At 40.2% G+C, this 14,119-nt stretch overlaps 1 protein-coding gene across 12 annotated transcripts in view; it reads left to right on the plus strand.

Annotated features, from left to right (window-relative positions):
- dmd (dystrophin) overlaps positions 1-14,119 on the plus strand; it is a 360,279-nt gene that overhangs the window by 156,225 nt on the left and 189,935 nt on the right. For all 12 annotated transcript variants that reach the window (XM_049569632.1, XM_049569640.1, XM_049569631.1 and 9 more), the window contains 3 exons: positions 1,655-1,725; positions 3,752-3,870; positions 11,759-11,955. In XM_049569632.1, coding sequence (XP_049425589.1) covers positions 1,655-1,725; positions 3,752-3,870; positions 11,759-11,955 — 387 coding nt within the window. The remainder of the gene's footprint in view (positions 1-1,654; positions 1,726-3,751; positions 3,871-11,758; positions 11,956-14,119) is intronic.

A 14,119-nucleotide genomic window follows, 5' to 3' on the forward strand; every position in this document is an offset into this window, starting at 1 on the left:
GCACAGATTTCCACTGGTCTAATGTCCATTCCTTGTGTTTCTTGGCCCAAACAAATCTCTTCTGCTTGTTGCCTCTCCTTAGCAGTGGTTTCCTAGCAGCTATTTGACCATGAAGGCCTGATTCGCGCAGTCTCCTCTTAACAGTTGTTCTAGAGATGGGTCTGCTGCTAGAACTCTGTGTGGCATTCATCTGGTCTCTGATCTGAGCTGCTGTTAACTTGCGATTTCTGAGACTGGTGACTCGGATGAACTTATCCTCAGAAGCAGAGGTGACTCTTGGTCTTCCTTTCCTGGGTCGGTCCTCATGTGTGCCAGTTTCGTTGTAGCGCTTGATGGTTTTTGCGACTCCACTTGGGGACACATTTAAAGTTTTTGCAATTTTCCGGACTGACTGACCTTCATTTCTTAAAGTAATGATGGCCACTCGTTTTTCTTTAGTTAGCTGATTGGTTCTTGCCATAATATGAATTTTAACAGTTGTCCAATAGGGCTGTCGGCTGTGTATTAACCTGACTTCTGCACAACACAACTGATGGTCCCAACCCCATTGATAAAGCAAGAAATTCCACTAATTAACCCTGATAAGGCACACCTGTGAAGTGGAAACCATTTCAGGTGACTACCTCTTGAAGGTCATGGAGAGAATGCCAAGAGTGTGCAAAGCACTAATCAGAGCAAAGGGTGGCTATTTTGAAGAAACTAGAATATAAAACATGTTTTCAGTTATTTCACCTTTTTTTGTTAAGTACATAACTCCACATGTGTTCATTCATAGTTTTGATGCCTTCAGTGAGAAACTACAATGTAAATAATCATGAAAATAAAGAAAACGCATTGAATGAGAAGGTGTGTCCAAACTTTTGGCCTGTACTGTATGCTACAAACGTTAGCTTGTCTGGCTAACATTAACTAGCTTAGCGTGCTACCTAACATTACAGTTATAACGTGGGTTACCTCCATAGCTAAGGAGCATATTATTAGCTTACTACATAACTTTTTGGGTTACTGGTTATGTAAGAAAAAATCCTCTTCAGATAGAAATATTCACTGCAAGGGAGCCAGGATGCTACGATCTGAATATAAGCTAAAAGTTGCCGCTTTTAGCATAACATTTGCCAAACTCATCAGTTAGTCTTTAATGTAAAGCCATATGTAAGGAGCCTAACATGTTATGGTAGTGTTTACCTATGGTTTACTTAGTGTTCTTTAGCATAATATCATGTCATGGGTTCTTGTTTTAAACCAAGTTGACATTAAAAAGTCAGCACATTTTCATAGTTGAATTAGCTAATGTTAGCTAGCTACTGCCACTAACATCTGCTGGAGACAATCGTCATTGCAGCCGACACAAACAGTGGTCGTTGTTAGATATCAGGGCTGCCTCTAGGTACTACTGTGTCCTCACTTCCCTCACTTCTTATTACTTCCAGAGCTCCATGCAGCTTTGTATTATGTTTAAAAGCCATTTTTAGCCATTGCAGTCTGTCAGGTCATATATTAAAAGCTCAGACTGGCAATTTGAGAGAGAAAAGATGCCTTCACTCTAATATACCCATGAAAATGGAAACCAGTATTGGTGCAATCGTGTTTCAACAGACGGTGTCATACTGCATTCGCAGGTTGGCCCTTTAATATCCATTATCTCTGTCCTCAGGTCAATGTGGTTAACTTCTCCAGTAGCTGGAATGATGGATTGGCCTTCAATGCCCTCATCCACAGCCACAGGTATTGTACAATAGGTAGTGTGCTGGTGTGTGTGTGTGTGTGTGTGTGTTAGCAGAGAGAGAAATAGAAAGAAAACAAAGCAACAGACAAAAGGAAGTGGAAAAGGAAAGGGAAATGTCAAGGGCGTACAAAGGGAGACGCATTATGAAATTTATTTGGCTGCCTAAACTGAGGTCTTGTTCACACATTTTATTACATTTATATTCTTGGATGTGGAGAATTAGTACTAACTACTCACAAAAGGAAAAAGAGAAATAGAAAAGGAAAGACACAGAATATGTCAGGTAGTGCCAGTTGGTATTAGTGGTGCACGGCTATAGGAAGCCATTAAAACCATAGCTGTTTATAAGGTGGACACTAAAAAGACTCCAAGCCAGTGAGCCAGTATACTGTAGCCTATGGACAATTCTGGCAACCAATTTGTGTGTTCTTGCACGGCTATCATCACTGTGGCAAGTGGCAGTGTCTGCGGCTGCCTGCTGACAGTAACAGCAGCAAAGCTTGCAGATACTCAGATTATCTCAACTACTTGATGACAAACTGTGGCATAAAATGTAGACATTATTGACTTGGTGTTTTGGTTTAACAGCTGCTTTAACTGGTGACTTTAGCCATATGTATCTGTCGTTGCTTAACTTACGTAAATGGTTGGCGAAGTTGATAAACACAGATGAGTGTTTAAAATTGATTCAAGAAAAATTGGGGCTTTTACAAGGACACTTAAATCTGATCATGTTTTCAACAGCTGTCATTATTACGAGCAACCACGCATTCGGCTGAGAACGAAACACCAGACAATATTGTGCCTGTTCGTTTTGTGATGCCAGCCAAATGTTTTCCTTTGTGGTCATTGCCTTAGTTAGAGCAGCTACTGTTTACTGCTACTGTTACTTGATTGACTTAATTTATTCTGTGGGACCACCACAGCCTCTAGACAGTCATGTTAGCCCACTAACATTAGCTAAGATAGCAAGGCAGTGTTACAGTACATTAGCTGACTTTACTTGTTTCACAATCCTTTTTCCAAGTTTGCCACTACTGTTGGAGCAACTGAGAACTACATAGGTTGTTCCCAATGTTGTCAAAAGTAGCATTTAAAGTAGAAAGTAGAAGTAAAAGCAGAAAATTCTACACTTCGTAGGACAGCTTGCATTCAAACATATGTGTATTGTAGGGAGACGCTACTGCAGTAATGCAACTTGTTTACTTCGGATACTTCCTCGGATATATCTATATATCTAGCATAATTTCTTATGTAGTGTAGTGAAGTTGTATTATTACATAGAAAAGCTACACTAAATGATTAAATGAACAAATGAATGAATAAATACATAACTAAATGAATCAATGAATGGATAATGGATGAAAGCTGGGTGAATACATAACATGTAGAGGAGAAACAGTGTTTATCTGCCTCTATGGTTTCTCACGAGAGTCTTGGTCTCAAGCCTGGTCTCATGTAGTTATGAATTAAATCCTGGCTAGCTGAAAGAACATCTGTTTGCAGTGTCCTTACTAGAATACAGAGTGGAAGATCACACACACGACAAAGCCATCACCCTGCAGATCATTTCCTCCGCTGCTCCATGCCAATAGCATTCTGTTTACTGATTGTGGAATTACAGCAGATTTCACAGAGCAAATGTTTAAATCAATTAACATACACAATCAACACACTGCTTTGCATTATCATGGTCTAATTTCACTGTTTAATGGTGGTTGACTGGAGAGTGCAGCTTAGAATCACTGTGCAACAAATGGTCACATGTTTGCTGACTTAAAGTTGCTCCAAAAATAAACCTGACTGCATCAGCTGAAGTAAGTTAATTACAGTGTATTTCACATTTAAGAAAATTAATCTAAAGGCTGTGTAATAAAAAAAAACATTTTTCATTACTGCAATGTCAGTCTTTTTACTTAAAGAATGCTCTTTGTCCCCTTTTACTCAACATGTGCTGAAGCATTTACATTGAGCAACGGAGAATATGTGTAAGTGATCCTTGCTGATTTCCCTTTGCCTCTGCAGACCTGAGCTTTTTGATTGGAGCTCAGTGGAGAAGAAGACGTCTGCGATCGACAGACTGGAACACGCCTTTAATAAGGCAGAACAACACCTGGGGATAGAGAGACTGCTGGACCCTGAGGGTAACTTACACACACACACACACACACACACACACACACACACACACACACACACACACACACACAATATTTCCAGAGAAGAATATTTGAGGTGAGTTACGGCTCTCATCGCATTTCACGCCTTCCAATCATGCACCTTAATTGGCCCAGTTTAACTTGATGTGTCATGCTGTGATTGGGTGTTGCTATAGTGATAACTGTGGTCACCTTGGTGGAAGGACTTGATCAGTGATGCACAAACTGACCGAGCTCACCTCCCTGGAAAAGCCCTTTGATTTTGTACAAAATAACACACCTCCTAACAAGTGTATTCATTCCAGATTTGTTGACATTTGTGGCATCCATCACTGCCAGGGTTGCTGCTGTGACCTAAGACCAGTATACACACTCTTAATAAAAACTGTCAGGCAGGGGTAAAGTGAATAAAGCTGGGTCAAAGTTTGTTGCAACACTGTCTTTGGTGGGCAGCTCTCTGTGATAAATGTTGGTGGTGTTTTTTGCAAACACGGGCCTAGATTTACTACACTTACCAGGAAAATTGTCAGTGATATTGCCTCTTAGAAAACTAGAGAGATCGATAGTCGGGTGAAGGCAAAGTGATCGATCAATGTAAGTGAAAGGGCCACAGTCCTGAATAAAGTTTGTATATCTAAATTTTCCTTTTATTATAAAACCATTTAATATTAAAAAATGATTTTTTTTTGTCACCCTCCTCATCAGAGGACAAATATATATGTTCTTTATGACATTTATTTCTTTTAAAATAGTCTTCTCCCACTTCTTAATAATTTGATCATGTAACTATTTGTCTTATCTGGATGCCACTTGACACACACCACCCACCCAAACACTGCTGCAGACCAAGTATACCTCTTCATGGCAGCGACACTCCCCAATGGAAGTGGCCCCTTCAACAGAACAGTGTGTCATGCCACACCGCTAAAACTCAAGGTGTTTACCTTGCCTCCAAATTCCCTAGATAAAAATCAAAATGAGCACCTGTGAGACATGCCATACCCCAGAGGTAGATCAGACATGGCCCTGACTTGTCCTGTGGGGATTGTCCCGTGGTATCTGGAACCGGGGTGTTGGCGGCAGATACTTGGGTCCTGTGAGTTGCGATGTTGGGTAACAGCAAATCTTGAAGATGCTTGATCAGATTGTGTCCTGCAAGGGGGGCCGCTGCCATCAGGAAGAGCTGTTGCCATGAGAGGGGGCGCTTGGTTTGCATCAATGTTGGGGTGGGTGGTGTGTATCAAATAGCAAATTATGGAGGCAGATCAAAAACCAGGTTACAGAGAGGAGCAGTCAATATATGGTAAGTAATACTAGTGTTAGCTGCTAATGCAAATTCTAACTTGGCCCTCGCTTCTCCCAGTTAAAAGCAAAAATGTTACTGAAGTTGTGCATTTTTATTCACAGGTGCATCATGTAGAAAGCTAAATTTATCAGGATGGTACTAACTCAGGAACTGAGGTAAACAATACCCAGTAAGCAGCATTCTAGCTGCGTAAGGTGTATGAGCTGTGATGAACTGGAAGATTTAATATGCTGAAATAAATCAGATCAAATAAAGAAATTCAGTTAAATATTAAATACAATACACATTGTTGTATGGATTTCCTTTATTTTTGTCCTTCCTTGTCTTTTATTTACTGTGCATTTTTTTTCAATGTATCCTTATATAAACATTTTATATTTTTCATATTACCATAGAATAAACTAGGGTTGTTTTTTTCATATGGTAAAAATGTTTCCTCTCCACGTGTGCAGTATTTTATCAATTTTCTTAATATCTTGCCACGTACATGTCTGACTGGGCTTTTAGGATTGGTCTTGATTGAATGTGAAACCAGAAATTGAGAGGCATTCCCCTTTAATCCCCCCTGTTGTGAGTGCTGTGTTCAGTTTTTGAGCCAGCACGATAGGGGATGTTGTAATCCCTCGCAGCTCGCTTAAGCCTTGAAACGACACATCACGGCAGATGAATTTCCATTGATCTTACTATAAACAATAGCCAGTTTTGAGCAAGTGGGGTGAACGTGTATCATTATTATGCCGTGCATCAATGCGCAAAAACCCATTAACCCCCCACCTGGGCTTTTTGAACAGTTTCTCATGCTATAAAGGATTTCAAGTTGTGTTTGTCTGAGGATTGTTTGGCTCATATCTCAGTGAAGAGGAGCTGTCAGGATTTAGGAAGTTGGACGCTTGTTTGAAGTTTACTCCTTTGAAACAGCTCATTGTCTGTGATGCCATCAGTAGTTTTGCTAGCCGTCAAACCGTGATGATGGATACTTTGGTGTAATCATAAACTTCAGCCTTGTTCCCTTGGCTTTTTTATTTTCTTCATGTCTCTTTATTCTTCCAGTTAAATCACTTGCTGGCTGTTTAGAGGGGGATTATTACCAAAGCTGTAAACAAAATGTTTAAACTATATTATAGTTGTAAATATTTTTGTACTGAAAATGTACTTTTGACTAGGGTAGATGTAAGGTCATGGGGTTAGGAGATATTGGAAATATACCCTGACAAAACTATATTACAGTTCTTTAAGGCTACAGTGAGGAAAAGCCAATTCAAACAAAGCAAGAACAGTCAATGTCTGATGTGAGAAATGGGGCTGCCTTTACTCATAACATTTTAGTTATTCTGCCACTGCAGCAACATCTTGGCTTCTTATATAGACAGCTTGGCAATACTTGAAAGGAACAGTAACCTCACTGGTCAGTAAGCCTCCTACTGGCATCCAAAAATCGCACACAACTTATATAATACAAAAGTATTTCTTTTTGTATTATCAGGATGAACCATAGGCGTCATTCACAATGGGGACATGTCCCCACCACTCCATAAAATGGATGGTCGAGTTTGTCCCCATCGCTTTTAAAGTCTCTAGCACAAACTGGAGACAGACCCACAAAGCAGACTCACAGACTCGGATAAAAGTTCAGGGTCTTTAATCAGGCTCAGGTTGGTACACGGGTAATCACTCACACAGGCAAAAGTATCCGAATCCACAGGACAAATGGTCAAAAGGCAAAAACTGAACCATACACTCACAGGAAACACTAGGAAATGCTGCAACTCTCACTCAAAGGTAAAGACAATCTGGCAACAAAGGAGGGGAGGACAAGGACCTAAATACTCAAAGACAAGAGAGACAATGAGACGGAGGTAAACATTAGGGCAAGTAATTACAGAGGAGGAAAACTTGACAGAACGTGGGATCTGAAATGAGACGAGACGATGGTTACCAAAATAAAACAGGAAACACGAGGATGACAAATAAACATGAAATCAGGGAGCTTGATGGGTCATGACATAAAGCACAATTTGTTAGAATTGCTCTGTGAAATACACAGCTTGCACTGATGTCAAAAATATCAATTTAACTGATACATAATGATTCAGTTTATTTGAAATGGCTTCAATACTACAATACTACTAATATATTTACTACATTCATTAGTTGCTGTTCCCTGCAACTAACCAAAAAGAGAAAACTTGTTGTGTTATGTTATGTTAATAAATGAGAACGCTTTGACAAGAGTTCATTTGCACATCAGGAAAACTTACAATGCAATGTAAAGACCGAAGAAACAAAGAAGTAAAATCAGCTACAACAAAATCCCCCCCTACCCTACTGATTCTAAAATAACCCAAAAATCCACATGCGTTGATCAGTAGCTTTAACAAAGTGCTGGCACAGTTTCTTCATGCTCAAGTTTTCCATTCTCTCCCTGTGAACCGGACAACGCATAAAAGCTAATAAAATCCAGGGCTTTATAAATTAATTTAAACAAATTAATTTGTCATTGATGTGAATATGTGCCATGTGCACATTTAAAAAAGTGACTTCCCCTGACAAAAGAGGAGGTAGGAGTAAATCATGTCTGCATGTGTGTTGATTTAGCAGAGACAACATTAAATGAGAAAGGTCCATCTACAGGAGGATAAATATTTGAAGCAATACAGAATGCCCGAGAGCCTTACTGTATTACATTTCATTCTAGTTTTGTATTTTGAATTGTCACCTGCTGCCTGAACTGCAAGACCCTTTTGATGCGTTGTTGTGCTTTTTTCCCCCCAACCTGCTGTAATTATCTCCTTGGGCCTCATACTGATACCCCCCCCCCCCAACATCACATATTTTGAAGACAATTTAAAAGGTCTTTTTTATCCCCACCACTTTTCAATACAAGTTGGTGCCCCAGGGATTCACTCTCCAGTGAGTCCTGTGCGGGTTCACAGCAGATAACCAATGACTACATATTAAATGTAAAACACAGAACACACACAGGACAAAGGGCAATAAGCCATGAATGATGTGCACTGGTGCGCACACCAGTTTCTAAAGTGGGTATCTACAGCTTCATTTACTTGGGCAGGTCATTTCAGTGGCTGTGGGCCCTGACTGCAAACACTCTGTCCCCTCGAGTTTAAGGCCAGATGAAAGACCACTTCCCTTTTCAGACTACATATATGCTCACAGGGTATAGCAGGGAACAAGACAAATGTGTGATTAGTGTTTTTGGGTGAAATAAATAAAATTGAGTTGAAGCTCAGACCATCATTCAGCATGTTAGGCTGAAAAACACCCCTCGGGCTGTGTTAGTCAACAGCAGCAGTAGCACCAATTTGTAATTCACATGTGTACTAGTGATTATATGATTCAAACAGACTGTGTTGTCCTTGTGAATTATAGATCTCCACACGGCCGGCAGAGGATACAGAACTGACCCCAACGTTTGGCATGCTCGCCAGTCACGTGCACAGCTGTTGTGTTCATTGTTGTTGGTCGACATTAGGTAGAAGCTCAGTAAACACTATTCAGCCAGTACACTGGGGAGTTTAAAACTGAGTTGGGAGGGATGTGATAACACACCTGGTCATTTGCAGTTGTTAGTGGGACAAATCCTTGTATTTTATATATTGGATATATATTGTGTATTTATCTCTCCAGCTTCTCCCACTTAATTTCCTTTTCACTCCTCTTTCTTGTCTTGTCTTGCTTTGTTCCTCTGTTCACTTCTTTAGCCTGGAATCAAAGCTGACATCCAGCTGCTGCGCTGCAGCTTGGGTCTCAAATTCCATCTTTTTTGGAAACCACACTCTTCACATAGTCCTTGAACACATCAGCACAGCGTGGAATATTGGTTAGACATGTTTCTATCGAGCTGCGACTCTGTAAAGTTTTATGTGACCTCGCACGGGTCGTGGCAACTTGGAGAAGTCATGAATGGAATATTATTGTTTGTTTTGTACAAGAATAGAATTTCTCAATCATAAGTTAAATATCACGGAGGAAACCGAATATTTTCTAGGGAATTATTTGAGAAGCTATTTTAATCCAAACTAATGACATTTCTACAGTGCGTGCTTACAGAGACAGATGTAATCACTGCAGGGCAGGGACACACACACACACACGCACACACACACACACACACACACACACACACACACTCATACAAGCAGAGGCATATAGACACCTGTGAAGCAACATGGAAAAAAGACATGCAGACACACACATCAATAAGCATAAATGTGGACACTAAACGCGTTGTGCAACAACTTCTCCACCCATACAGCCCATACATAGGTCATGTGTTTCTACCCTTGATTACAACACTCAGGAGTTTTTCCAAAATTAACGCTCCTACCCATGGACAGAGCTCATATATGACCATGTAGCATGTAGTAAAATGTCTACTTCATCTGATCGAAAATGTCAGAAAACCCAGTAATATTATAACTTGACCAAAAAATGTAATAAAATGTTCTGATTGATATTGTAACAAACACCTAACAGTAAGCCTAAATATAGATTGTAATTGCTGCTTGGAAAAATGACCTTTATGATCGTGTTTTGGAGGACAGTCTGGCAATCTGACGTGCTTATACACACACATAACATAACACACAAAAAACACACACACACACAAAAAATTGTACTCCCAAACACAATTATCCACACATGCAAACACACACTCCAACATCCATACACAAAGACGACCACAGTCCCTCATAGGTACGCACACACATATAGCTGTTGTGGAATGACTAAAATGGAGATGATGGGATGGAAAAACAAAGTGGACTGCACAAGTGAGGGATGTGCACACACTCAGACACAGACTTGCAGCTGGTTGCATTATTTACGGAGCTGTTTGTCTTCCTCAGACAAACAATAACATCCTCAGATTTCTGTGATGCTGATAAATCAGTATTCCACAGCCAAATATATGACGAGCTTTATCTATCTATCTATCCACTGACACATATATCTTTCTTGGCACACACTTATTTCTGTTGCTTTGCATCTGGCTATTTTTCTTTCTGTCTTTTTCTTCCTCTCCATTGTCTTCGTCTTCCTCTCTCTTGTTCATTATTCCGACAGTCGTGAGCTAACCACGTACCCACCATCAGTTCATTAGCACTCTGCGTCTTTCTCTGTCTGTCTTTCTTTCCTCCCTTTCTGCTCTCAGCCTCCTCTCCCTCAGCTCGCCCTCTTTCTTCTCTCCTCTCTCTATCTCTTCATTTATCTGCTGTGTCTCAGCGCTGCTGTGATCTGTCTCTATTAGTTTTGCCCCAGGTTGACTGGCCGGGCCACAGGCTCTTGGCCACCTTTCCTGAAATTATCGCTGTTATATCTGTCCTCCACCTGTTGGAAAACTTTGCTCGGACTTAATTTAGCTGTAGGATTGAGGGCAGACAGGCGGATGCACACTGATGCTATGGGAAATAAGAAGAGGCCTACAGCTATTCATGAGCACAAAGAAAAATGTCTGTTTTTGCAGTCGAGACATCGGCTGCCTTACCCTGCAGCCTCTTGGATGCCCTATAAGAGGCCATCATATACTTGAATTCATTTTCAAGCTCCGTCTCACTGAAACAGCTTCCTCAATGGATTCAGATTTGTTTTCTAGGGCTGCAACTTACGACTCTGCCAATTATTTTTCTGATTAATCCACAGAAAATACTAAGAAATGCCTCTCTACGTAAATGTTCTTAAACCCAAGTCAACATCTTCAGATTTCTTGTTTTGTCAAACCAACAGTCTAAAACAAAAAAACATTTAGTTAAGAAATTCACATTTAGAAAGTGGATCCAGAGAAAATTACTTAAACAATTACTGAATCACGTAGTTCTTGTTGCAGATGGATTTCCTGTCGATCAGCCACCAAACAGTAGTTTCAACTTGCTCATTTATATTACTTTAGAACTTCCTTGCTAGCTTATCTGATATTACCAAGAGGCAACCTCCCGGGCTGAAAAATGAAACCAACGCAGAGTTCCAAAAACTGTAGTTCCTCTAATGGCCACTTGAGGCTAAACTATCAGCTAGCATCAGGGTTAGCGCCACCTTCTTCTCCACAGATGCTCACTTTAGGCTTCAAAAACCTGAGATGGAGCTGAACAAAATGCCAAACTCGGCCACGTCCATTATTTCATAAGGTCTATGGAATTAATTAATATAAATGTGTGTAAATTTAAAATGTGATCTCTCTCTCTACATTTTTTTCTGTTTTTAACTGTTCTAAGAGAAGATATTTTTAAAATGCTGGGCTATGGTTTTATTGAGGAAATCAGTTTAATTTGGAGGACTTGCATAATTTCTTTTGAGTACATGTCCCTCTCCATTTTTTAAAATCCTATTTTGAATTGATTTTTTTGTGACTGGATATATATTTAATGAAGGTATTAAAAATGATGTGTGGTTTTGGGTTTTCCTTCCTCATTGTTTTTCTTTATTTGTTTGTTATGTGAATGTAACTTTCCTCTGTGTCTAAAGCTCCCGTAAAAACAAGAAAGTTAATCTTGAAGGGTTTACCCTCGAAATTTAAAATGACTTTTTTTCCTTCTCTAACTTCCCACTCTTCAGATGTGGCGGTACCTCACCCTGACAAGAAGAGTGTCATCATGTACGTGACATCACTCTTCCAGGTGCTTCCCCAAAGCGTCTCCATGGAAGCCATCCATGAGGTGGAGACGCTGCCACGGGCGACCACAGCCAGCATCTCCCGGGTGACAACAGAGGAGCACTACCAGATCCAGACCCAGCAGCGTTTCTCTCAGCAGGTTAGACACACAAACACAGACACGGGTGGAACCACACACACACACACACACACACACACACACACACACACACGTTGTCAGTCTTTCCTGCCATTGCATTCTGTTGACTGTCACTAAAGGTGCCACGTGGGACTGCTACACCTCACTGATTTTTGAATTTTCTCCGAAACAGTTCTTGTATTTCATCACTTTTATTAAAGTGGAAAAAGACAAGCTTTTTACTTAACTGATCATTATGAAGAAAATGTTGATTGTACAATGTAATGGCTATTGAGTAATGACACCATCAACCTTTAGATTTATTCCCCCTAAACCTCACTTTCACTATGCAATGCTGTCTGTGCAATGAAGGTTCCATGTGCAGCACAAAGGACGCGCATCAACCATTACTCATCCAAAACAGGAAGTGGATAGCGCTTTCAGAAATACCACGTTTTCCATGGTAGCTATTGATAGCTATCCCATGTTAGAAAGCACGCATTGTTATGTAATAAGTTTGCCTGTGTATTGCAGCACAGGTTTATTTGCTTCATTCTGATTGTAATTTTCTTTGTCTCACCTGAGTGATGTCATCAGAGCTGCTGTGATTATGAGCCGCAGCACAAGATGTAGTTTCAGTTAGATTTGTTAAGGTTGATATTTTTGAGGATTGTTTATCCTTTCCTGTTTTTTTCACCATTCAGCGATACTACATTTGTTTATTGCTGTGAGGAAAAGCTTAAAGGTAACTGTGTTAATATTTATAATTAAACCCCCGGTATTATTGTGACTATTTGCCAGGCTGTGAGGAAAAAAATGGAAAGTGATCCAGTTGTGTTTGTGACAGAGGCGCCAACAATTATAACAGTTGTCTAGTCCCACTTTAAATCAAGTCATAACAGCCATCTCTCTAGGAAACAGAAGAAAGGAAAGGAAGGAAAGAAACCAAAATGAATGTGCCCTAGATATTGTCATAGAAGCTCGGCGTCCTGTTACCATAGTAATGTGCCATTGTTGTTTCTGTGGTAACAGATCATGGGAACTAGTTGAATGGTGATAGTGGCAGCTTCATGCCAGTGATTCTTGTCATTGTGTCTGTGCAATTTGCCGTCACTGTTACCATGACTGCTTCATGTGGTCATGATAGCAATATGCCATGATTGATTCCCCATGGGCCTTTGCTATGCATGCATTGTGTCTGTGCTGTACACTCACTTGGTCATAGAGCTTCACATTTACATTTCATTGCTTTGTTGTTGTGGTAGTGCCCACACTACATAATCATACTCAAGTAGGCTCTGTAGTATTGCATATCATACAGCTAAATTACTGCAGTTGTTTGTCCACTGCATATTATCAGCTCCAGAACAGGATTCTCTAACCTAGTTACAAAATGAATTTGCACTCCTTCGAAGCATCAACACTTCCGTCCCGCCACTCTGCCAACCTGCCACTTTATCAAGATTACGAAGTGAGCTTGTGGAATTCCCAGCAGGGCCCTCTGTCTGTTGTAGTATCCCAGAGAAACTGAAGGGGATGAAAGAAACAGAGGGGATGATCCCTGCTATCAAATATCCACTAAGTTGTCCTAAATCAGCACTGTATGGCAAGAACAGAATTAATCAAAGAAACTCTGCAGAGATTTGGAGATCTTTTAGATAATGAAGGGTCAGGTAGGACACCTCATTCTTACATCTCTACAAGCAGTAAAGGAAAAACATTAGAGAGAGGTTTGAAACTCCATCTATCCCTGTACTTTTGTAAAATAAAATGAAGGCGCTAACCAGTATCCACACACGCTCACCAGCATAGTTAAAAAGAGAATCACTGTTCGGATTCTACTTTTTAAATTGGATAACGAACAGTTTGAGAGCATATTTTCCTCTCAGTGGTGCCACAAACTGCGAGCAGGTTTCCTGGAGGAGCAGATTATCACAACCATTTTAATCACAAGGCGTGATTAAGAGGAGAAAATGCTGCAAATTTATGTAAATATTATGATTATATCAGCAGACGTTTTGGCACAGAGAGCCAAAATAAAAAAAATAATAATAAAAAAAAGAAAAGATCTGCCACAAGACAATAACCTCTCAGCTTTACTGCTCCTGAAATTGTATTAGACAGAAAATACCTTTTCAGGTCAGCCTCTTTTTGTGGAGTGGCATTGTTGTGTGGGAGTACTTTG

Source organism: Epinephelus fuscoguttatus, linkage group LG24, assembly GCF_011397635.1.
Source record: "Epinephelus fuscoguttatus linkage group LG24, E.fuscoguttatus.final_Chr_v1".
Lineage (NCBI taxonomy): Eukaryota > Metazoa > Chordata > Actinopteri > Perciformes > Serranidae > Epinephelus > Epinephelus fuscoguttatus.